This window comes from Lagenorhynchus albirostris, chromosome 3 (genome assembly GCF_949774975.1).
Source record: "Lagenorhynchus albirostris chromosome 3, mLagAlb1.1, whole genome shotgun sequence".
NCBI classification, from domain to species: Eukaryota; Metazoa; Chordata; class Mammalia; order Artiodactyla; family Delphinidae; genus Lagenorhynchus; species Lagenorhynchus albirostris.
In genome coordinates this window covers 151,631,998-151,655,169 of record NC_083097.1, presented here as the reverse complement: position 1 = coordinate 151,655,169, position 23,172 = coordinate 151,631,998, and the positions used below count along the sequence as shown (strand labels likewise).

Here is a 23,172-nt window from a genome sequence, read left to right as displayed (position 1 = left end):
ACAATTCCGAGGCTGAGGGAGGGGAACAAACTGTCCGCTAAGGGAAGGTTCCTTGAACGACCACGGAGTCGTAATATCTTTCCTATTTAGTCACTCGCCAAGGGCACACAGTAGTAAGGGGGCGGCTGGAAGGCCAGGCCCCGGACTCTTTGCCCTTGCGCGCCCTTTGCCGCTGGACACTGAGTGGGCGTGGCCGAAACACGCTCCTCCTCCTCCCACCCTCCGCTCCCGCGCGCTTGGTGCAGTCCAGGTACTTCCATACACCCGCGGGAGGGAGGGTGAAGCTGCGTAGCCGGCGTGGACCCCGCGCGCGCCTGCGCGCGCCCGGGCGAAGAGGTTCGTGGACGGTTCCACTGCCTGGGGCCAGAGGGGGGGCCGCGGCAGGCGGCGCGAGCCGCAGCTGGACCGGGACCCCCGGCTGCAGCGGGAGCGACGCGCCGGCCTCCCGGTGGGGGTGGAGCCCCGCCGCGGCCCCAGGTAACGCCCGGCCTGGACCCTGCGCCTTGCGCCCCAGGCGCGGGGCCAAAGAGACGGAGCGATAGGGGGCGGCCGCGGGCTGGCAGTGTAGCACAGGGACATCCAGCGAGGCCGCTGCCTGCGCCCGCAGGGCCGGAGCTCGCTGTCCCGGGACCCGGAGCCAGAGCTGCTCCGCCCGGTAGGTCTAAGAGCCCCAGTACGGGAGGCCCTGGGAACTACGAGTCCCAGCGTGCCCTGCGCCCCACTCATGCCCCGATCGCAACCCCTGGCGAGTGTCGGCTTCGGCTGGGCCCCAGGCGTCCGGGACAGAGCTGCAGTCCTTTGGCCTCGTCACGACTGCCCCACTTTACCAACGCTCCTTGTCCCAGCCGCTGGGGATCCAGAGCGACCCGAGCCCTGCCCTGGGGCGGCTGCGGGTCCGGGGAACAGGCCGCCGCGCGCCAGCGGCTTGGTTACTGCTTTGAGGGCGTAGGAAGGCGGGGACTCCAGAGGGTCTGTGTCTTGTCCAAGGTCACACACCTTCTGTTGCCTGAGGGCTATTAAGCCCGAGTCGAGATGGTGTCGGGGCGGGAAGGAGATGTGGGTGTAGGAAACTGGCCTTGGATAGAGGGAAAATGGGGAATTCGGCTGGACTCATCTCTCCCTGGGTCTGCCAGGCACCCCCACTCTTACAGCCCCCGATTTTCATCACCGGATGATGTGGTGATGGTACCTGCTCCTTCCTCTGCAGACCCTGCGGGTTCCAGTGGTGAGAGCTACAGCGGGGAGGTAGTCAGAAAGGGGAGCCCCTCCCAACGCCCTACCCTCAAAGCTCACATATTCAAGCGCAGACCCAGACCCAGAAAGCCAGGCAGGTACCGCCGAAGATGCACACACAAGTGAGAGCCACTATTTACTCATTGAGGTGGGTATAATCGCCCCCATTTTACACCTGGACAAACTGTGAGCCTCATAGAGGTGGTGACTTCCTCAAGGTCACCAAGCTGATAAAAGGCAGAGCCAGGGTCCAAGCCTCGGTGGGCTGGTTTCAGAGGCTCTGTATTTAACCATCAGTGTATGCCTGCCCCCTCAGTAGCCTATAGGAGATGAACAGCAGTGCTACACACACTAAGTGCTCAGTAAATGTTATCTGTCATTAGTGTTGTCATCATCCTGGTTTTACAGATGAGACTGAAGAAGAGTGAGACCACATAAGTGACCAAGTCTCAAAGCTGGAGCCAGGGTGCTGCAGCCCTGGACCCAGACCTGGGAACACCTTTACAGACACTCTGCCCTCCCCCATATGCACAAACAGCCTCTGCTTTTTAGGGGAGACAAAGCTTGGGGCTCAGGTGTGTTCAGGCCTGCCCTGAGCAGAGAGGACTTGGCAGGGTCCTGGAGCGTGAGGCTCAAGTCTGATGCCCTGGGGTAGCTGGGAGGTCTGTGTCCTGAGCTGGCTTTACCAGGCTGTGTTGTGTGTCCCTGGATGGTCCCTCAATCTCTATGTTCTGCCAGCTCCACTTGGGAAGGCCCTGCATCTGGAGGAGAGTTTGAGGGGTCTTAGAAAAAAGGAGTGGAGTACTTTCTGATCCTGATGGAGGGAAGGAGGCAGCCAGCTGTCCAGGTCTTAGGTAGGCAGATGGAGCAGGGGAGGGCTCCAGCAGGAACCGATGACCCCACCTACTTCCTGCCTGCACAGAATCCCTCCCATCTCCTGCAGAGGAGGCCTGGGAGTGGAAGCTGGATTGTAGCATCCAGTACTTTGCACTCGAGGGACCAGGATTCAAATCCCTCTCTGCCACTCTTCCACTCTGGGACCTGGAGAGTCTCTTGCCCCAGGACATCTGTGCTTTTGATTATTGAGCAACACTTGGGGACCCTGTGTTGGCATTTGCATTGCATGCACCAAACTTAATCTTCGTTTAAAATGTGATCCCAGGTTTGCCCCTTGATGGCTGTGTGACGGTGGGTGAATCATATCCTCTCTTGCCCAAGCTTCTTGGAGCAAACACTGGTACCTAGCTCTTAGGTCATTGGAAGGACCAATGAGATGATCAGGGTAGGACTTGCCCAGATCATGCAGAAGACTCTAGAACCCTGATTTCTCCACAGAGCTTCGAGGCAGATGCCTGGGCAAGAGTGAGCCACCCCCACCTGGGCTACACTTCTGGGATCTGTGGCAAGGGGAGTCATTTCCTTAGCCACTTTCCTCATCTGTGTAAGGTGAAAGTAACAGAACCTGCCTTCAAGGGAGTGGGGGTGGGGTGATAAGAATGGGGCACAGAGTAGGTATGCAGGCCGTTGGGCCCACGTTGGGGTTCCAAAGCATAAGACTTGTCAGTGAACCTGAGAGGAAAGTCCAGACTTCTGGCTTCTCTGAGAAATCTGGTAAAATTGAGCCTCCCTCCCTCTTGCTCCAGAGTGATTCTGCATGCACCCAGCAAGGTTTTTCAGAGGGAGATGTGTTATTGGCCTCCGGTCCTGGGGGGAACCCAGAGGTCTGTGGGAATTTACTGAGGGCCTCCCAGGGGCGTAAACTAGAGGGTCATGCATGAGAGAACACAGGGCAAGGATTTCCTGGCCCTGAAGCATCAGGGGCAAGGAAGGGCAATACAGAGTCCCTTCCTTGGGCATCCAAGGAAGTGTGAGCCAGGCCCTGCTGCGGGTAGGGAGAGCAGTCCCATGGAGATACCTTCTGCCATCCTGATGTGGTGTGATAATAGTCATGCCGTATATTGAAGAAGCCAGCAGATGGTCAGGAGAGGCTCCGAGGAGGCAGCCTTTGAGCTGAGCCCCGAAGGTTGAGCAGGGTTTGGCCAGAGGTGAGTAGGGGTGTTGAGGACATTTTAGACTGAGAGAATGGCACAGTCAGAGGCTTGGTGGCTTCAAAGGAGTAACTGGATTGTGGAGTAGTTACTGGAGTCGCTTTCTGAGGGTGGGGAGTGGTAAAGGATTTTCACATTGTGGCCTCGGGCAAGTCACTTCACCTCCTTGAGCCTCAGATCCTCAACCATAAAATGAGACTGGTTACCCCGTGGTGTCTGCCTCTCAGTGAAGGCTGAATGTCAGTGCAGTTAAAAATGCTGTATCCTCTTCCGCCAGGAGGAGATTCTTTATTTATTTATTTATTTTTGGCTGTGTTGGGTCTTCGCTGCTCCGCACGGGCTTTCTCTAGTTGTGGCGAGCAGGGGCTACTTCTAGTTGCGGTGCGCGGGCTTCTTGTTGCAGTGGCTTCTCTTGTCGCAGAGCACAGGCTCTAGGCGCACCGGCTTTGCTAGTTGCGGCACGCGGGCTCAGTAGTTGTGGCGCATGGGCTGTAGAGCACAGGCTCAGTAGTTGTGGTGCACGGGCTTCGTTGCTCCACGGCATGTGGGATCTTCCCAGACCAGAGATTGAACCCGTGTCCCCTGCTTTGGCAGGCGGATTCTTAACCACCGTGCCACCAGGGAAGCCCAGGAGGAGATTACTGAGTGAGACACGAAGCAATCACGACAGGGTTGTGTGCAAATTAAATGGCATGAAGTGAAGGTCAGGGTGCGTCTAGGCCTGAGTTCAGAGACAGAGGAGTTCAGTACAAGCTAGAGACTTCACAGCTTCCTATAAGAGGTGAGATGGGAGCAGAGCCTCAAGGGACAGAGAAGAGGAATGGATTCGTAGAAAGGAAGAGAGAGAGCAGCTCAGGCAGGGAAGGCCAGAGGGAGCACTGCCATGGTCATGGGAGAGAGGCTGGGGAGAGGTGAGCCTGAAAAGTTTGGTAAGGGGGGCTTCCCTGGTGGCGCAGTGGTTAAGAGTCTGCCTGCCGATGCAGGGGACGTGGGTTCGTGCCCCGGTCCAGGAAGATCCCACATGCCGCGGAGCGGCTGGGCCCATGAGCCATGGCTGCTGAGCTTGCGCGTCCAGAGCCTGTGCTCCGCAATGGGAGAGGCCACAGCAGTGAGAGGCCCGCGTACCGCAAAAAAAAAAAAAAAAAAAAAAGTTTGGTAAGGGAAGCTTGTCTTGTTAAACAGAGCCCTGAAAGCCAGGCATTAGGGAGCCATTGCAGGTTCTATCCCTACACAGGCAAGCAGGGGGGTGGTCTTAACAATGTAGGCACTTTGAATGTGGGAAGGATTTTCTGATTGCTTTTACAGAGTGAGAAAAATAAAAGGTTGGAAGGGATTTAGGAGAAGGGAGAGTTGCTGATAAGGAGATGGTTAGAGAAACGCAACCCCATTTATTCTCATGCACACGTAGTTTAACTATGATGGATAGAGTTTGGCATTCCAGGTAACATCTGTAGCACTGCATCATGAACTTGATCTTCTGTCCTTAGAGATATGCAAACAGCGAGTGGGTACCATTTTCAGTCATCGTGTTGCTGGCTGCCATCCACATTGTGGTGTCAGATTGTTGCTGGTCTAAACAACACTTGGATAAGCATGTCTGTTCCCCAGCTTCCTTCTGGATTGTTTCCACTGGATACCCTTTCCAAAGGGGGATTTCTGACTCTAAAGGAACACAAGTTTTTTATGGCTTAAAATATTTAAAACATACTCTTTCACAGTAATTTTCTTTAGAATTTTCAGTAGGTTATACTGTATAGAGTTTTTCTTGTTTTGTTTTGTTTTTAAGGAGCAAATGTACAAAAGCGTATACAATAAAAAGTCTATCCTGACCCAGTGCTCTCCTCCAGTTCTCCCTGAGGACAGTTATTAATCAGTCTCCTGTATATCCTTCCAGGAATATTCTATATACAGATACTGTATATATCCAATTTTTAAAAACATTGATACTGTTATACTCTGTTCAGTATCTTTCTTTCAGTTTTTAAATTTGGGATTATGAAATATACCAAAGAAGCATAGAAAATCACACACACACACCCAGCAACCCCACCACACAGGCTTAACAAATGTTTTAACATTTTTTGCTGGTATCTTGTTTAGGGCTGTGCTGGAGGTAACCCTATGTCAGTGCAGCTGCATACAGAGGAGTCCAGTTATTGATTATATGCATAATTTATTTGACCTGTTCCCAGCTCCCAGCTTTTTTTTTTTTTCTATCGATGTAGAGATAATACCCCACTTTGTATAACGTCTGCCTGGGGAGGCGTCGAGGCAAAGGGGAACGACGCTGGGCTTTGGCTTGGGTTCAAGTATCTGCTCGGCCACTCTTCCTCGCTTTGTAACCTGGGGTGAATGACACCCCTCTTGATTCTCTCTACCCATCTGTAAAATGGGCAGGTTGTAGTAATGCGTCTCATAATTGCTAGGAGGAGTACAGTAGAAAACTAAAGACTTCATTGGGTTTAGTTCCCCAATCCCCCTAAGCAGGGAGCTCTCCGAGGCCTCGCCTAGAGCAATTAGAGCGCGGGACGACTGCTGCTCCAGCTTCAAACTGTTCCCCGCCCTTTTCCCGGGCCACGCTGGGGGCGGGGTGCTTAAATGTCTCTGTGACGTCAACGCGAGCCAGGCCAATCCTTCCCGACAAGCGTTAGCTTATTTGCATGGGTTGCCCATTATTGGTTCGTTGGGCAATCCAGCCCCTCCCAACTTTTTAAAGCCACCGCGCAGTATAAACAAGGAGATGCGAGGAGGCCAGGCCATGATGTCATCGCGGCGCAGTAGCTTTCGGGGCTGACGTCATCTCCGGGGAGGTTGCCGGCCCAGGGCTGTTAGAGCCTTCCTAACCACTCGGACTGGCTTAAGAGCCGCTTCTGCCCCGTCGAAGGTCAGGTCCATTGCACTTGTGTCCCAGGCGCCGTCCCAAGGAGGGGACCATGACACAGTAAGTCCGGGCTGCGGCTCTCCCGGCGGGACCCACTTCTGTGGCGGGGAAACTGAGCCTCAGAAGCATGAGTGATTTGTGAGTTTGCATAGCAAGTTAGAGTTACAGCCAATTTGTCTTGCTTACCGCGCGGTCTCCCCTCTTTAGGTCAGACCATGTGGCCCCGCCCCTTTCCTGTGATGGCTGCGGGCACTTTAAGTGAGGAGGTGGGGGCGAGAGGAGGTTTAAAAAAAAACTGCCTTCCAAGATGGCGGCCCACTAATCACGTGCCGAGTCTCGGTGAATGATTGGCTCTTGGCGCCCCCGAGGGGCGGAACTCTTAGCAAGGGGCGGGGCCCTCGCGGGGAGCAGTCGGCTACTGTTTGCCGGAACCTCCCGGCGCGCCCCCGCGAGCCCCCCTCCCGCCCGGCGCGCGACCCCGCCGCTTCGAATGTTGTGAATCAAATGTGGGGTTTGTTACATTCCGCTGCCGCCGCGGACAGTTCTTAAAGGGCCAGTCGCCGGCAGCTGCGCAAACCCGGCCGCGTCCTGCGCCGCCTCCCGCTCCCAGAGGGCCTGGGCCGAGAGACTGACCGCGCGTGGGCCTCGCGAGGCAGACGCCCGGCGGACGGACAACAAAGAGGGCCCCGGAAGGAGCCGGACTGCCCCCGGACCGGGGGGGGTGGGGAAGGGAGCACATTGTTCCTCAGGGCGGGGGCTCTTAAAGGGTCCAGGCAGCACACTCCCACCCCCCCACCCCCGCCTCTTGCCCAGCTTGGCCGTCCTAGATCGGGAACAAAGGAGTCAACGTGTGGCCAGGCGGCCGAAGGTGAGTCGGGGCCAGAGCCCCCAGCTCCCGATTTCCGCATCCCTGGAATTCCTGCCCCCCCTTCCCCTGGGACTGAGGGCTGTGATCTAGCTGGCTCTGCAGGAGTTAATTACGGGCAGTCCGGAGGGGAGATGGCGAGGCCTCTAGAATCCGGGACCCCTCCCCACCCCCAGCGCCCCCCAAGGCCAGGCCGAGTCTCCCTTCTCCAGAGGCAGAGCGCTGCGGTTGGAGAGGAAGGAGCCGCCCCCTCCCCCTGCCGCCGCCACTTCCTTTGTTGTTGCTTTTGTCTCACGCCGAGCACATGGTCCGGGATCCTCGGCTCTTAAAGTCACAGCGCTCTGGCCCCGACGCCGCCGTATGGCCTCCAGCCCCCCATGTCCCCCCGAGCCCGGCACAAAGGAGTGAGAGGGGGATGAGGGAGGCCCCTCTCTGGGCGAGTATCTGTACCACGTCCTCCCTACCCACGTCCCCAGTCCCAGGGAGGGATGGCTGAGGAAGCTCCCCGAATCCCGCAACCTGCTCCTGGCCCACATTGAGGAGGGGCTTGCTCCTCAGGGACCCTGGTTTCCTCCCCCAGTAATGTGACCACCTGGTTTTTTGCGTCTTGCCTCTTGTGGCTTTATTTGGGAGCTCTGGGAAGGAGAGATTTCCACTCCCATTTTACAGTTGTGGCAACTGAGGCGCACAGAAGGGAAGATTTCCTTGACCAAGGTCACCCAGGGAGTCTGGGCTGGCCAACAACTCTTAACTCGCAGCCTGGTGGTCCTGCTCTCAGCTGCCTCCAGGCACCACAGTTAGGGAGCTCTGCTTGCCCACCAGTCAGTGCTGGGCCCAACCCGCCTCTTTTTTGAGGGGTGGGAGGGGGGCTCCTCAGCCTGCCTGAGTCTGCTCCTGTTCTCAGGGCCTGACTTAGCTTATCTGCAAAACAGTCCCTGTACCTGCAAACAGCCCCCAGGCCCAAATGATATGTCAGGATCTCCCTAGACCAGGATGGGGATAGGAACTAGGGAGTTGGCTGCCTCCTGGGCGAGGGGGTGGATGCAAGGTGCAGTCCCTGCTTCTGGGCGAGATTGGATTTAGGGACCCTCAAGACCCTTTTACGGAGACCTCACTGAGAGCCCAGCACAGAGGAGGTGTGGTGAAAGGCAGAGCAGTTAGGTGGTGGCCTTGTTGTTTGACCTTGAGCAAGTTGCTGCTCCAGCTCTGGGCCTTACTTGCTTCTTTCCACAATAGGTCTAGTCAGGATGCCTGAAAGAGAAAGCTCCCCTGATCTCCTTTAGGGCCTGCAGTAGGGAATTGGCATTAGGTAATTCTTGAGGTTACTAATGGTAATGAGAGTCAGGGGTTGAGGAAATCTGGGCCTAGCGGGCCAGCCAGGACTAATTCTGTCCTTCTTTGGCTTTGTGGTCTGCAGCAAGTTACTTTCTTTCTCCTGGTCTCAGTTTCCTCAACTGTGAAGTGGGTGAGTTCCCCATGGGACATCTCTGTCTCCAGTCAAGAACCAGGGTCCCCTCCCTTGCCAGCTGGGAGGGGATATTCCCTGAGGGAGGCATGTTTCCCAGCTGCCTCCTGCAGAGCTTAAAATAGCATCTTTAAGCTGCTTGGGGGGTGGGCGTGAAGGTCAGCCTGTTGTATTTTCTGATAGTGATCGGTCACACCTAAACTTTACAAATCACTGCAGCAGCCTTTAAGCAGTCTTGGGAGGTGATTATTGGGCTATTCCCATTTTACAGATGAATAAACTGAGGCTCAGAGAGGGGAGGCGATGTGCCCAATCCTCAGCCAAGACTCTGGCCGGAAGTCAGGGTATTGTGTGTAAGAATGCAAGGGTCAACACTGTCATCTTTGTCACCGTCAGTCACAGCTAGAGGCCTTCTGTCTGGTGGTTGGGTTTCTCGGCTCCTTGCCACTTCCTTTCCTGAGGTGTGGGTGTCCTTGAAGAGGCTGGCCAGAGCAGATTCCCATGGGCCTAGGCCTCTGTGATTCTGCACCCCTGAGCCTTGACACTGCCCGGACTTCAAGACAGCCTGGCACAAGAGGAGCAGTTGAGGCCACTGCCATGTCCCAGTGCACTCACAGCTCCAACTGACTGGCCTTGGACCTCACTTCTCTGAGCCTCAGCATGCCTACTTCTGAAGGTTGCTATGAGGACTTATCAGGATGGCACATGGGAAGTATTGTATACTCCTCATAGGCAGGACTGTGGGCTCCCAGGATCTCAGAGGTCAGTTAGAACAGAGGTTCTCAAGCACCTGCCTCTGCTGTAGAAACTGCTGGGGAATTTAGTAGAAATCTAGGTGCCCTTGTTCCCCAACCCTCCAAAGATTCTGATCCAAAAATCTGGGGTGGGTCAGGAGTCTGTTGTTAAGTTATTTAGGGGTTTCCTCTGAGTCTCTCTTGGCCTTTGTTTGCTCGGCTGGATTATCAGCAGGAATCAAGGAGGCTGTGTGTGTACACATGAGTGTAAGGATATGCACTTGGCCCACGCTGGGGGCTCACGACCCCAGTCACCTGTGGTGGGCAGGCAAGGAATGGGCCTGGGGTGGCCTGGAGAGAAAACTCATGCCCAGAGTGAGGTGGGTCAAGCAGAAATGAGGGCCCAGTGGGACCAGATTTTCTGCTTCCTTCCCCCCGCCACACACACAACACACTGAAAGGACAGATTTTTTTATGTCCCAGTTTTTAATCATTGGCACTAACTTCACTGCTGCCAGACATGGCCTTAGACCTATGTAATTGGCTCTCCAGTGAGCATTTACCACATCGGGCCTGCCCTGTGCTGGACACAAGCTGGTCACTGGGCCCTGCCCACCCCTCTGCCAAGTGCTGGAGCCCAGGTTGGGTGGGAGAAATGTGAATTTCAGCTCTACTGTGGCTGTGGCCTTGGCCCTGTGCTGTCTTATCAGGTGAAGAGCCTCCCTTTCAGGCTCATTTTGAAAGTCAGGGCCCATGCACGTAAAGCCCAGCACAGAGGAAAGGAACAAGGTGTTGAGGGGACAGTACACCGGTTCCCTAGTTGTGTTAGCAGGGAGGTGACACTTAAAGCTGGGTATGAAGGAAGCATAGGAGTTTTGTTAGATGGAGGCAGGGTTCCCTGTGGCAGGAACAGCCAAAGGCTGGTCCTGTTGGATGCGCCCTTCAGCATTGCAGGATCTGACAGTTTCCAGAGTTTTCCCTGCCAGGGCCTCATTCCAACCTCTGGAGTTAATGAGTGGTCCCCCCAACTTTCCCCACCTGGACCCTAGCTCCTGCCCCGCCCCATTCTCACTCAACTTCCTCCCTTAGGTTTAGGTTCTTGCTTCCTCTTTTCTCAGCAAGCCCCACCTCCCACTTGGGGGCTGTGTTGGGTCTGGTTTGCATGCACTCCCCCCACACACAAAGGGCCTGGCTGCACGCCAGACCCACCAGTTCACCAGAGGTTGACTTCCTTCATCACGTCCTGCCAGAACCCTTGGGCTGGACCCCTTCCCATCAGCATCAGTGTGCAGCAAGAGGCTGGTAGTCAGCCCACCTCCCAGCTTTGACACTTATTGTGAGGCCTTGGGCAAGTCCTTTCGTCTCTGAGCCTCAGTTTTCTCTTCTGCAAAATGAGGCTAACAGTACCTTACTTGAAGAGTAGGTGAAGTCCCATTTGGGTAGGCACTGTGGGAACAGATTATGAAAAGAAAGTATACAGTCAGCCCTCTCTATCCATGGGTTCCACATCCATGGATGTAACCAATTGCAGATTTAAAATACTTAGGGAAAAAAATTCCATAAAGTTGCAAAAAACAAAACTTGAATTTGTCACTTACATAGCATTTACATCATATTTACATAGCATTTACATTGTATTAGGTATCATAAGTAATGTAGAAATGATTTAAAGTCCATGGGAGGATGTGTGTAGATTATATGCAAATATTATACCATTTTATATAAGGGACTTAAGCATCCTCGGATTTTGGTATCGTGGGGGTCCTAGAACCAATCCTTCGTGGATACTGAGGAATGACTGTACTGACTTGGCTTGGACTGGGAACCCCGAGGGCAAGAACCAAGTCAGAACCTCTCACCTGTTACTAGTGGAAGAACTAGGCCCCAGGCCTGTTTGCAATCCATCTTGAGCCAACCAGACAGAAGGGAGGAAGCTGGAGACCCCTCAGGAACCCCAGTTACCTAGAGGTCAGAGTTGTAGATCCCCACGCCAGGACAGGTTTTCCTGGAGACCCCACCCTGAGGGGGCCTTACCAGAGCCCCCTGGCCTGGAAGCATGCCGGCCAGCCCTCTGAACTTACCCTGAGGCGGACCCTGATCTCATTTCACAGCGCAGGAAACTAAGGCCTGGACTCCCTGCGGGCCAAGCCTGAACCCTAGTGCCAGAGCGCAGCGCTGCCTGGGGAGCCCAGGGTGTGGTGGGCATCAGTGGCCTCTGGAACCAGGCTGCAGAGGTTTGATTCTGTCTCCCCGACCCCTAATGGAGCAAGGGACTGGACTTCTCTGTACCTTAGTTCCTTTGTCGGTTTGCTTCCTAGGGTTGTGAGCCCTGGCCCAGCCCCTCCACCCCTCTGCCTCCCCTGATGCAGCCATGGGCTCTGGCAGTGACTAGGTGGCCGCCCTCTGCCCCTGTGGGACAGCAGCGATTCTCTGCAGGACCCAGCAGCAGCCCAGGCCAGCTCTGGGGAAGGTAGGAGGGAACCTCCCAGTCCTGTGGAGCCCGGAGCCCCTGGTACTGGAGCTTTCAGCCTGGGCTGGGGCACAGGGGCCAGGGGTGGTAGGGCACAGGGCCCTGAGCTGTCTTCCTTCCCCAGTGGGTAGTGACCTTGGCTTCTCTCCATGCTCTGTGAATGAGCGGCCCCCGTCAGTGCTACTGGGGCTTCCTCTCTGTGGTGCAGCCCTGGCCGTGAGGGCCCCCTGGCCAGCCCACCTACCCAGGATGAGCGCTTGCCCTCCCAGCAGCCGCCGACCCGACCAGCATACCTCCCCGTAGAGGAGCGCCGAGCCTCGGCTCCTGCCGGCGGGAGCCCCCGAATGCTGCACCCAGCCTCCCAGCAGAGCCCGTTCATGGTTGATCTCCACGAGCAGGTAAGCGGAACCCCCATGCCCACGCCCCGCTGCCCCTGGCCTCTGGCGAGCCGGTCTGAGGAGCAGAGGGAGCAAGCCCTGACTTCACCTTCACCAGAGCTGGCCCGGCAGGACTTTGCTTCTCACCTGGGGGCAGCAGAGTGGCCTCCCTACAGTTCCTGGGTCTCTCCTCCTGCAGGTGCACCAGGGACCTGTCCCTCTGTCCTACACAGTCACCACAGTGACGACCCAAGGCTTCCCCTTGCCTACAGGCCAACACATCCCTGGCTGCAGCACCCAGCAGCTCCCAGCATGCTCCGTGATGTTCAGCGGGCAGCACTATCCCCTCTGCTGCCTCCCGCCCCCGGTGAGTGAGCGCCTGGGCCTCCTGCCCTGCCCCCAGCTGAAGGCCCCAGGCACAGGCCAGTGTCGGAACTGAGCTGAGCTTACAGCGCCCATCCAGGCTGTCAGTGTCTGCTCGGCTCCAGGCCACAGCCCTGTCCAGAACGGCATATGTGCGTTCACGTCCAGTGGGAGGGCACTTCAGAGTTCAGGGACCTCCCTGCTCCCAGTGCCTGCTTTATGGTTTGGAGTGGTAACTGTGGGTCTTAAGAGCAAGACGTCCTGCCTGGGAGGCCTAGGTCAGGGATGGGTGGTCCAGAGGCCTTTGATTGGGACCGCTCGCTGGGTGGAATGGCCCCTGGCCCAGCCACAAGCAGACCCAGCCCAGAGCCCAGAAGAACATTCTCCAGCCTCTGCCCCCTTTCTCAGCAGCTGATCCAGGCATGTACCATGCAGCAGCTCCCTGTGCCCTATCAGGCCTACCCCCACCTTATCTCCAGTGACCACTATATCCTGCACCCTCCACCGCCAGCCCCACACCCCCAGCCCGCTCATATGGCGCCTCTTGGGCAGTTTGTGTCGCTGCAGACCCAGCATCCACGTATGGTGAGTCTGAGCGATGGGTCTGATGCTAGAGGGGATGGCAAGTGGGGCAGGGAGGTGGGGGCTTTCCTTGTCACTGACTCTGCTGACTCACCCCTGCTTCTTCCAGCCCCTGCAGCGGCTCGACAGTGATGTGGACCTGCGGGGGGATCAGCACCCCCTGGGGAGCTTCACCTACTCCACCTCTGCCCCGGGCCCAACTCTGTCCCCATCCGTGCCCCTGCACTACCTGCCCCACGATACCCTGCACCAGGAGCTGTCCTTTGGTGTGGTAAGTGCCACTCCCCACCCAGGATCTAGGGTGACCGGGAGACAGGCCCATGGCTGATGTGCACCTGGCCCCCCTCTTGCAGCCATATTCCCACATGATGCCCCGGAGACTGAGCACCCAGAGATACCGCCTACAACAGCCGCTCCCGCCACCACCCCCGCCGCCTCCACCACCACCGTATTACCCCAGCTTCCTGCCCTACTTCCTGTAAGTACCTGTACATGTGCCCCAGAGCTGTGGTGCCCTGTTCTTCTGGGGCCTCTAGTGGTTAGAGCCAAACACAGCCCCGTGGGGTCCCGGGGCCTCTCGAGCCACCTAGCATCCCCGCCAAACCATACATGCACACTCACGCTCACCAGCTGGGCTCCCTGCCCTACTGCGACATCTTGGGACAGACACTGGGGTCCCTGGTGTGAACAGTGCAGAGTTCTGGGCTTTGTTTCATGGCGGGAGTCGGGAGCAGCTCTGCGCCCCTTACGCCTACTGACCTTGACCCCGGGCCCGCGTACCTATCTCCCCCTAGCTCGATGCTGCCAATGTCACCAACAGCAATGGGGCCCACCATCAGCCTGGATCTTGATGTGGATGACGTGGAGATGGAGAACTATGAGGTCCCGTGGAGCCCTGTCCTGGGAGGTGGGGGCATGGGGGACTTCCAGCCCTGGCTGCCACTGACCCTCCCCTCCTGCACACGTCCAGGCCCTCCTGAACCTGGCAGAGCGGCTGGGAGACGCCAAGCCTCGCGGCCTCACCAAAGCGGACATCGAGCAGCTTCCATCGTACCGCTTTCATCCTGATAGCCACCAGTCAGAGCAGACGCTGTGAGTGCCCTGCGCCCCCTCCTGTCTCTGTGAGCACAGATGCGTTGCGGTCTTCCCAGGGTAGCGCTTCGTGCTCTGCCACGAACCTGCCCTCGCCTTCAGTGTGCGGGTGACGCTCTGTGCCCTCCTCCCAGGTGTGTCGTCTGCTTCAGCGACTTCGAGGCACGGCAGCTGCTCCGGGTCCTCCCCTGCAACCACGAGTTCCACACCAAGTGTGTCGACAAGTGGTTGAAGGTAACGTAGTCACGCCCGCTCCCAGGTGTTCCTGGTGTAGTGAGGGAGGAGGGTGGACTGGAGGGCTTCCCTTCGTGTCCTCTTCAGCATCCAGAAGTTCCGGCTCCACTCAGGGAGCCAGGTCCCCACCGGGCAGCAGAACAGCCCCGGATGGGTTGGGGGTCCGGTGAGAGTGGAGCCTGATGTGCGGCTGCTCCCCCCAGGCCAACCGGACGTGTCCCATTTGTCGGGCTGACGCTTCCGAGGTGCCCAGGGAGGCTGAGTGAGGTCCACAGCCACCCAGGAGAACCCTGCCCAAAGCTCTGGAAACTCCGGGGGCCCCGGAAGGCCGAGGAGGGCGTGGCCCAGGCCTGCCCTGCCGTTCCTGCCTGCATCTCCAGAGCTGGTGCCAGGGTCAGCCCGAGAGAAGCCCCTGCAATAAGCCCTTGCATTTGCCAAGCTCCAAAGACTCCCTCCCCGTTTGCCCACCAGTCTAAAAGACGCCCGCCAGGGAGCGGCCTGAGAGTCCCTAACTCAGTCTCTCCTGTTTGCCCTCGGGTCTGTCTCCTTTTCTTGCTGGCCCTGGGAGCCAGGGGTTCATTACCCTCGTGTGGCTGGTGGAGATCCTTGGCCCCGGGATGGGCAAAGGGGGTGCTGTCCTCGGTCGCCTGGTCTCTTGCACTGAAGTGGTGTGCTCTCTGCTCAGGTGGCACTGACAGGCGTGGACAGACAGTGGCAGGAGGCCAGTGGGTTCTCCTGCCTTGACCCCAGACAGACTCAGGCAGCCAGCCCCACCCAGGTTGCTGTGGGGTGGGGCTGGCTCCCTAGAGGACCCTCACCTCGGGTACAACATTCCTGCCCCAAGCCCAGGCTGGAGGGCATCAGAGCCAACCTCCCGAGCAGGTGGGAGGCAGGCCCTGACCCGGGACGGCATGTATCCTGAGGGGGCCTGGACCAGGCCAGGGAGAGTGATTTCCTGTGTTGCTGGTGGCTGCCCCTGCCTGGCGGTGACAGGGCCCAGACCCATGCCCCATCTCCCCTCTCTGTCGTTTTGCATGAACGTGAGGAGCAGCAGTTTTTGTTTATTCATTTGGCCCAAAATCGCGTGTAGGATTTGAGGGTGTGGATTTTTTAAACAATTTCTTTTCTTTTGGTTTAATGGGCGGGGGGGGGTGTATAGGGACCAACCAGGACCAAGTGCCCAGGGGCAGGGAATGGTCTGGTGGTGCCGCCTGGTCTGCATGCATGTGCGCGGCTGGGGCGGGGCCAGGCGGCTGGCGGTCTTGGGTGGGGTTGGGGGGGTGGGGGGGGGGTCTGTGCTCAGCTGATAACTGCCATGCACTGTACTGCACACGTCCCCAGAGCCTACCGGGACCGTACGCTTTTCAGGGCATTTCTCCCTCTCTAGCCAGGGCCTGTCTCCCACCTGCCTGGGCGTGTCTCCTCCAGGGAAGTCCCAGGGGGACAGGGTCCAAGGAGGGTGTGGACCCCGCCTCCAGGGGCCCCCTCCCAGCCTGAGCCCTGCCCTCCAAGACCTGGAGGAGCCCCCGGAGGGTCTGGCCGAGCTCCCTACCCTCACCCACCCGGGTCCCATTCCGTTTCTTCCTCACCCCCCGCTGGGGTTGCTGCCCCGAACGAACCGCGTGTGGGGCCGGCACATCCTAGCAGGCAGCCCCTGGCGCCTGCTGCCTCAGGGATGCTCCAACCACCCTCGTTCTCCCGCAGCGGCCCTGGCCCACCGCCTCCCCCCAGCCTGCCGTGGGGCCCCATCAGCCTGGCCCCCACCCCATGGAGAACCCAGAGTCTTACTGTATATAACTCCAGGTGACATTTCTATATTTATAGCAGTGTTGAAACCCCACCTGTTTTACACAGAGAACTACCCTCTCCGACCCCCTCCCTTCCCCACCCCCCAAAAAAAAGGTTTTCGAAACCCTTAACGGTTCCTGGGGCAGGTGGAAACAGGCTCACGGATGGTGTGTTGACTGCAGCAGTGATTCCAACGAGCAGCTATTGGGGGGGAAACACAACATTTAAAAAAAAAAAAGTTTAAAAAAAAAGATTTATAAAACAATTATTTAGGATGTTTGTGATTTGCCGACCTTGCTATAGATGCCATGTTACCAATGATTTCCTGTGGTGGGGGCTTGTCATTGTTTACTCTTTTATTTACCAACTTCTGGCCTAGGCATGACAGTGGGTGCTGTCCCCCAGCCCTGGCTGGGCCCAGTGCCTGTATTCTGTGTTAGAAAGGTCTTTTATGTGTGTATATATATATATATATATATATATATATATATATATATATATATAAAATTACATATATATATATAAATATATGTAATTTGGGGGGCCCTGTTCCTTGCACATTTTACAGTTACCTCATTTTTCCCATGTATGTATTTGAGAAAATGCTAATATATAGAGAAAAAAATGGTTCTTAAAGCTTAAATGTGTGGTTTTCTCCATTCCATTGGATTCACATTGGTTTGTAGCATTTAACATAACTAGTATGTTGTATTATATATGTGTATACTGATTGAAATTTTTAACAGATTTGTACTTTTTTTAAAATGAAACTTGCTAGTTCTGCTTGACCAAGTAGTGCAATCATTATTTTTTTTAATATTGTTGCTGATTTCAGAGGGATATTCACTAATAATAAATGTATGATGTATATCGAGTACTGCCCAAGCTGCCTTTGGCCGCCTGTGTTCTCGTCCTTTTGATGGGAAGCGCGCGTGGGGATGTCGGTCTGCGGGTGGGTAGGGGACAGGGAGGAGGGGGGCAGAAAAGATTGTTCTTCGCTGTGGAATCTTGGGGGAAATGATACCTCCTGATGGAAAGGGATCTACGGGGCCAGTTCAGTGACAGCTTGCTCCGGGCCACACTGCTTCACGGGCAAATTAGGATTCTGTTGGCAACCGACAGGATTCCATCTAACTGGTTTGAGGGAAACGGCACTTAACTAGTCTGTCATTTAAGTTCTGGAGGGAGGTTCTGCTTCAGCCTTGACCAGATGGGGCTCAGGCATGTCCTAAGGAACCAGGTTTCTCTTCATCTTACAACTTTGTTCTGCCTGGTGCTTCCTGGTACCTCTAGCTCAGTTTCTTCTAATTTAGCATCATCTCCATGCAAAAACTGTTTTTCCCCCCCAGTAGTTCTAATAATTCCTGGTCTGGAGTCTTGTTGGACCAACAGGTTGCATGCCCATCCCTGAAACGTGTGCTACCGTTAGGGAGCTAGAACAGCATGACTGGCCCAGCCTGCATTACATACCCACCCACCCATGGACCCCACTGAACCTATAAGGATTTGAGCCCCTGATCCTCAAGCTCAGTGGGGACGAAGGGCCCGAGAGCCACTAAAGGGGCCAGACTGGTGACGTGGGTACGTTCCTCTTCTCCATGGTGGCGTGTGGTATGGCAGGGCTGCCCGCTGACTTGGTAGTATGTCAAAGCAGCATGGTCAGGGGCAGGAGACCTGTTGTGCCTGTGATGCCACTATCTGTGACCTTGGTCAGGGGACTTCTCTTTCAACCTTTGGATCATCGGCAAATTAAGGGTCAGACTCAGTTGAGCGGCTCCCTAAGTGTGTTTCAGATAAAGTCTCGTGGAACATACTGGAGTTTGTGCAAAAAAGGACTCTGGTAAGATAAGTTTGGGAAATTCCATGTTGAGAGTAACAGCCTATATATCGCAGGGCTTTTCTGAGCCTTGGCTATGCTGATGTGTGTTGTAAATCTCTAGCAGTGGATACATACTCTGGGCAGCATTTCCTACTTTGGGCTTCTTTGGCCACATGCCAGGCCAAGTTGCATTCTCTGGAACACACTGAGGCATGGTGCACTAGATGAGTGGTAGGAGCTGAGTTCCCAGTCTGAGCGAATTGTCAGATGGGGAAGTCGCTAAGCTTTTTTTCAGTATTTCAAAAAGCCTGTAGGAAAGGAAAATCACAGATCGTATCAATGGATGCAAAAAAAATTTTTTGGCCAAAATTCAACATTCATTCATGATAAAACTTGACAAGATCATCTATACAAAAACCTACAGCTAACATCATCCTTAATGATGTGAAAGACTAGGTGCTTACCAGCCCTGAGATCAGGACAGGCAAGGATATCTGCTTTCACCAGTTCTATTCAACATCATACTGGAAGTCCTAGCCAGCACAACAAGGCAAGAAAAAGGAAATGAAATTAGGAATGCAGATTAAAATGGAAGAAATCAAACTAACTCTATTGTAGATGATATGATGAAGATCTATGTAGAAAATTCCAAGGAATCTACAAATAACTAGAACTAAATGAGTTCGTCAGGTCATAGGATATAAGATCAATATACAAAAATTAATTGTATTATTTCTACATACTAGCAATGAACACATGGAAATGGAAATTAAAAACCTGCTGATACTATTTACAATCACTTGAAAGACAAAAGAAACATGTAAATCTAAAAACACATAAGACTTGTATGTTGAAAACTACAAAACACTGATGAAACAAGGCAAAGACCTACACAGAGAAACATGTCATGTTCTTGGATTGGAAGACTCAGCATAGTAAATTGTCATTTCTTCCCAAAGTAATCTCTAGGTTTAATGCAATTCCTATTAAAATCCAGCAAAGTTTTGTGGGGTTTTTTTGACATATTGCCATGCTTATTTTAAAATTTACATGAAAAGGCAAAAGAAACCAGAGTAGCTAAGACAATTTTTAGAAACAAGAATAAAGTGAGAAGAATCACTGCCTGATTGCAATATTTCACTGAAGAGATGCATTAAGACAGTTTATCAGGAGAGGGATAGACAAATAGATCAACGGAACAGAATAAAGAACCCAGAAATAGACCCACACAAGTACAACCAACTGATTTTGGAACATTCAATGAAGAATAGTTTTTTTCAGCAAATATTACTGGAGTAATTGGAAAGCCATAAGCAAAAAGAAAAAAATCATAAATTTAAAGGTGAAACATGAAACTAGAAGACGTTTAGAAGAAAACAAATGAAAATCTTCACTGGGATCTAGGGCTAGGTGAAGAATTCTTAAGTATGATACCAAAAACTCCATAATGCTCAACATCACTGATCATTAGAGAAATGCAAATCAAAACTACAATGAGGTATTTACCTCACACCAGTCAGAATGGCCGTCATCAAAAAATCTACAAACAATAAATGCTGGAACGGGTGTGGAGAAAAGGGAACCCTCTTGCACTGTTGGTGGGAATGTAAATTGATACAGCCACTATGGAGAACAGTATGGAGGTTCCTTAAAAAACTAAAAATAGAACTACCATACAACCCAGCAATCCCACCACTGGGCATATACCCTGAGTAAACCATAATTCAAAACAGAGTCATGTACCACAATGTTCATTGCAGCTCTATTTACAATAGCCAGGACATGGAAGGAACCTAAGTGTCCATCGACAGATGAATGGATAAAGAAGATGTGGCACATATATACAATAGAATATTACTCAGCCATAAAAAGAAACGAAATTGAGTTATTGGTAGTGAGGTGGATGGACCTATAGTCTGTCATACAGAGTGAAGTTAAGTCAGAAAGATAAAATCAAATACCATATGCTAACATATATATGGAATCTAAAAAAACCCCAACAAAATGGTTCTGAAGAACCTAGGGGCAGGACAGGAATAAAGACGCAGACGTAGAGAATGGACTTGAGGACACGGGGAGGGGGAAGGGTAAGCTGGGACGAAGTGAGAGAGTGGCATGGACTTATATATACTACCAAATGTAAAATAGCTAGTGGGAAGCAGCTGCATAGCACAGGGAGATCAGCTCGGTGCTTTGTGACCACCTAGAGGGGTGGGATAGGGCGGGTGGGAGGGAGACGTGAGAGGGAGGAGGTAATGGGGATATATGTATATGTATAGCTGATTCACTTCCTTATAAAGCAGAAACTAACACACCATTGTAAAGCAATTATACTCCAATAAAGATGTTTAAAAAAAGAAAAAGTCCATAAAAGAAAAAAACTGAAACTTGAACTTCATCAAAAATTAAAACCTAATTTGCAAGTCACATATCTGACAAAGGACTCATGTCAGATATATAAACAACTCACAAAACTCAGTGAAAATCAATCCAATTAAAAAACATGGGCAAAAGACATCAACATACATTTTAGCAAAGAGGATATTTATTGCGTTCAACACCATTAGCCATTAGGGATACACAAGTTAAACCACAATAAGATTATTACACCTATTAAAACAACTAAAATAATAGTGACAATGTCAAATTCTGACAAGGATACAGAGAAATTTGATTTCTCATACATTTTTGGTGGGAATGTTAAATAGCACAGCTACTCTGGAATATAGTTTGGCAGTTTCTTTTTTATATTTTAAAACTGTGTTTAAAATATTAATTTTGATGCAGTGTATCATAAATAAGTCAGTAGAGATGCATCTGTGAAGTAAGAGCCGTGTGCCATTGGTTGGTGAGCACTGTTCCAGCTCATCCCAGCCAGAGCGCACACCTTCCATGTTGTTCCTGTCCATTGATTGCTTCCAAATCCAGATGACCAAATAGTCATTGATCCCCAAAGTAAGCTCAAAATAGGTTGGCTTGGCCGTTCCCAGCATCTGCACCTCTCTTAAATCCTGGGTAAACCAAGATAGGCATAAAAACCCCCAGCAAGTGGCAAATTGGCCGCTCTTGAAGAGCTGCTGCAGCCCCTGCTCTGCCGCTTTGCCCAGCTTCACCATGGTAATGGCCCAGCATTTTCTTATAAAACTGAACATGCACTTACTATATGACCCACCAACTGCACTCCTGGGCGTTTTATCCCAGAAAAATGAAAACGTGTCTACACAAAAAATATACACACAAAAGTTCAATAGCCATTTTTATTCTTAATATCCCCAAACTGGGACAACCCAAATTGTCCTTCAATGAGTAAATGGATAAACTGTAGTCCATCCAGATGGTGGAATACCACTTAGCAGTGAAAAGGAATGAATGATTTTTTTTAAAAAAAATATGTATGTATGTATGTATGTATTTATTTTTGGGTGGTTGGGTCTTAGTTGGGGCACGTGGGATCTTTTTTTGCAGCACAGGGGCTTCTCTCTAGTTCTGGGCGCGCCAGCTCAGTTGCCCCACAGCATGTGGGATCTTAGTTCCCTGACCAGGGATCAAACCCGCATCCCCTGCATTGGAAGGCGGATTCTTAACCACTGGACCACCAGGGAGGTCACCAGGAATGAACTATTGACACTCGTGACAACTTGGAGGATCTCAAGGGAATTATGCTGAGTGAAAAAAGCCAATCACAAAGGTGACATATAATTCCATTTTTACGATACTGTTGAAATGACACCATTAGAGAGATGGAGAATAGATTAGTGATTGCCAGGGGTTGGTTAAGGATGGGGGACTAAGGTGGGATGTGTGTGACTACTAAGGGGTAGCAGGAGCAAGATCTTTGTGGTGATGGAACAGTTCCATATCTTGATTATGGTGAGGTTACATGAATTTACACGGGTGATGAAATTGACAGAACTACACACACCCACACAAATGGGGTATGTAAAACTGGCAAAATCTGTGGATGATGCCAACGTCAATTTTCTGGTTTTATACAGGATGTTATTGTTGAGGGAAACTAAATGTACGTAAGACCTTTTTGTAATGTTTTTGGAACTTCCTGTAAACCTATATTTATTTCAAAATAAAAAGTAAAGAAAGGGAAATTGGGTAAAGATTCAACATTATGAATCAGAGTAAAATCATATCATCTTTGGGCTGCGATTCTGCTACGTAAGGTGTGGCAGTGGCGGGGGGTAAGAGATTATTGTGGTTACCTCCTTTCTGTCCAAAGCTCTGCCTACCACCAACTACAACAATGCCTGGCCCATGGTGGCCATTTTTTTGAATGAATGAATTGCCAGTAAAGTGTGTCTTTATTTTAATAACAGTTGGTGTCATTGGCAACACCTTTCCAAGGGTCACACACTACAAATTGTCCTTGGAGGGAGGAGGGTGGAGCTCCAGGACTGGATGCTCTCTCACTTTTGGGCTCAGTGTCCCTTGAACTCAGCTTGTATGCTGACAGGTAGAACATTCAGAGTTCTCCTCTGGGCACAGAGGGTGTAACAGTCTAAACATTCCATAAAGGCGTTTAGTTGCCACTGGGTCCTCAAGGCCTGGTAGGGTGCTTAGTTTGTCATTCAACAAACCTGGCTGAGTGCTTCTACTCAAAGCCAGGCACTGTTCTAGGCCTTGGGGAAACTCCAGTGAATGAAACAAAGTTCCTGCCTCCCAGAAACTGGCATTCCAGAAGGAGATACAGACAAAATACAAAAAAACAATAGTTTCAAATATAACAAGGGCCATGAAGGAGAATACAGGGAGGGGCACCCTGACATAGCAGTGGTCTTTCAGAGGAGGCAACATTGAGATTACTGAGACCTGAGTGATGAGAAGGAGCTAGTCAGGAGAAGAGCATTCTAGAGGGAGGGGACAGAATGTGCAAAGGCCCAGAGGCAAGAATGAGTTTGGGCAGGAGCACAGGGTGAAGTTGGAGAGGAGGCAGGGGCCAGGTCCCATAGTGTTTGCCCCTCAACACGCCGAGTTGAGGTATTTATTATCTTCGGTTTCCATTTGGGGGCACTGAGGCTATAGAGGCCTGGTTTCTAGGCCCAGTTAGAAAATGCGAGAATCAAGATAGCCTTGTAGTCTCCACTTCTAAATTCTCCAAGTCAGAGAATCTACCTCTGAAAAGCCCGCACGGAGGCCTCCCTTTGGTCTCTTCTTCCCCCTCTTCCAGGCTCCAGGCGAGCCCTCCCCGACTGCCACCTACAACTTCCTG

At 52.7% G+C, this 23,172-nt stretch overlaps 1 protein-coding gene and 1 pseudogene across 10 annotated transcripts; one reads left to right on the top strand and one right to left on the bottom strand.

Moving 5' to 3' along the window:
* Window positions 1-346: 346 nt before the first annotated feature.
* On the top strand, window positions 347-17,003 carry RNF44 (ring finger protein 44). 10 transcript variants are annotated; one of them, XM_060144248.1, is made up of 12 exons: window positions 5,371-6,222; window positions 6,976-7,030; window positions 11,545-11,696; window positions 11,905-12,094; window positions 12,273-12,440; window positions 12,845-13,021; window positions 13,128-13,289; window positions 13,372-13,496; window positions 13,813-13,900; window positions 13,989-14,110; window positions 14,245-14,344; window positions 14,548-15,597. In XM_060144248.1, the coding sequence occupies exons 1-12, from the start codon at window positions 6,215-6,217 to the stop codon at window positions 14,608-14,610; spliced, it is 1,410 nt and encodes a 469-aa protein (XP_060000231.1). In that variant the 5' UTR covers window positions 5,371-6,214; the 3' UTR covers window positions 14,611-15,597. The 10 variants fall into 10 exon arrangements, with proteins under 10 accessions (XP_060000229.1, XP_060000228.1, XP_060000230.1 ...); XM_060144249.1 differs by having other exon boundaries at window positions 5,376-6,222; window positions 12,848-13,021; window positions 14,548-15,596; XM_060144246.1 differs by lacking the exons at window positions 5,371-6,222; window positions 6,976-7,030; window positions 14,548-15,597 and adding exons at window positions 347-477; window positions 15,934-17,003.
* A 171-nt stretch (window positions 17,004-17,174) lies between these two features.
* LOC132517919 (mitochondrial import receptor subunit TOM7 homolog) lies at window positions 17,175-22,252 on the bottom strand (annotated as a pseudogene).
* Between the last annotated feature and the right edge of the window lie 920 nt (window positions 22,253-23,172).

Excerpts from the sequence above, each read along its gene's own strand:
- RNF44 (XM_060144244.1), top strand. The coding sequence starts at position 7,405 with ATGTCCCCCCGAGCCCGGCACAAAGGA. Across the intron at positions 11,697-11,904 it reads CCAGGCCAGCTCTGGGGAAG|CCCTGGCCGTGAGGGCCCCC; the intron begins GTAGGAGGGAAC and ends TCTGTGGTGCAG. Across the intron at positions 13,497-13,812 it reads AGCTTCCTGCCCTACTTCCT|CTCGATGCTGCCAATGTCAC; the intron begins GTAAGTACCTGT and ends ATCTCCCCCTAG.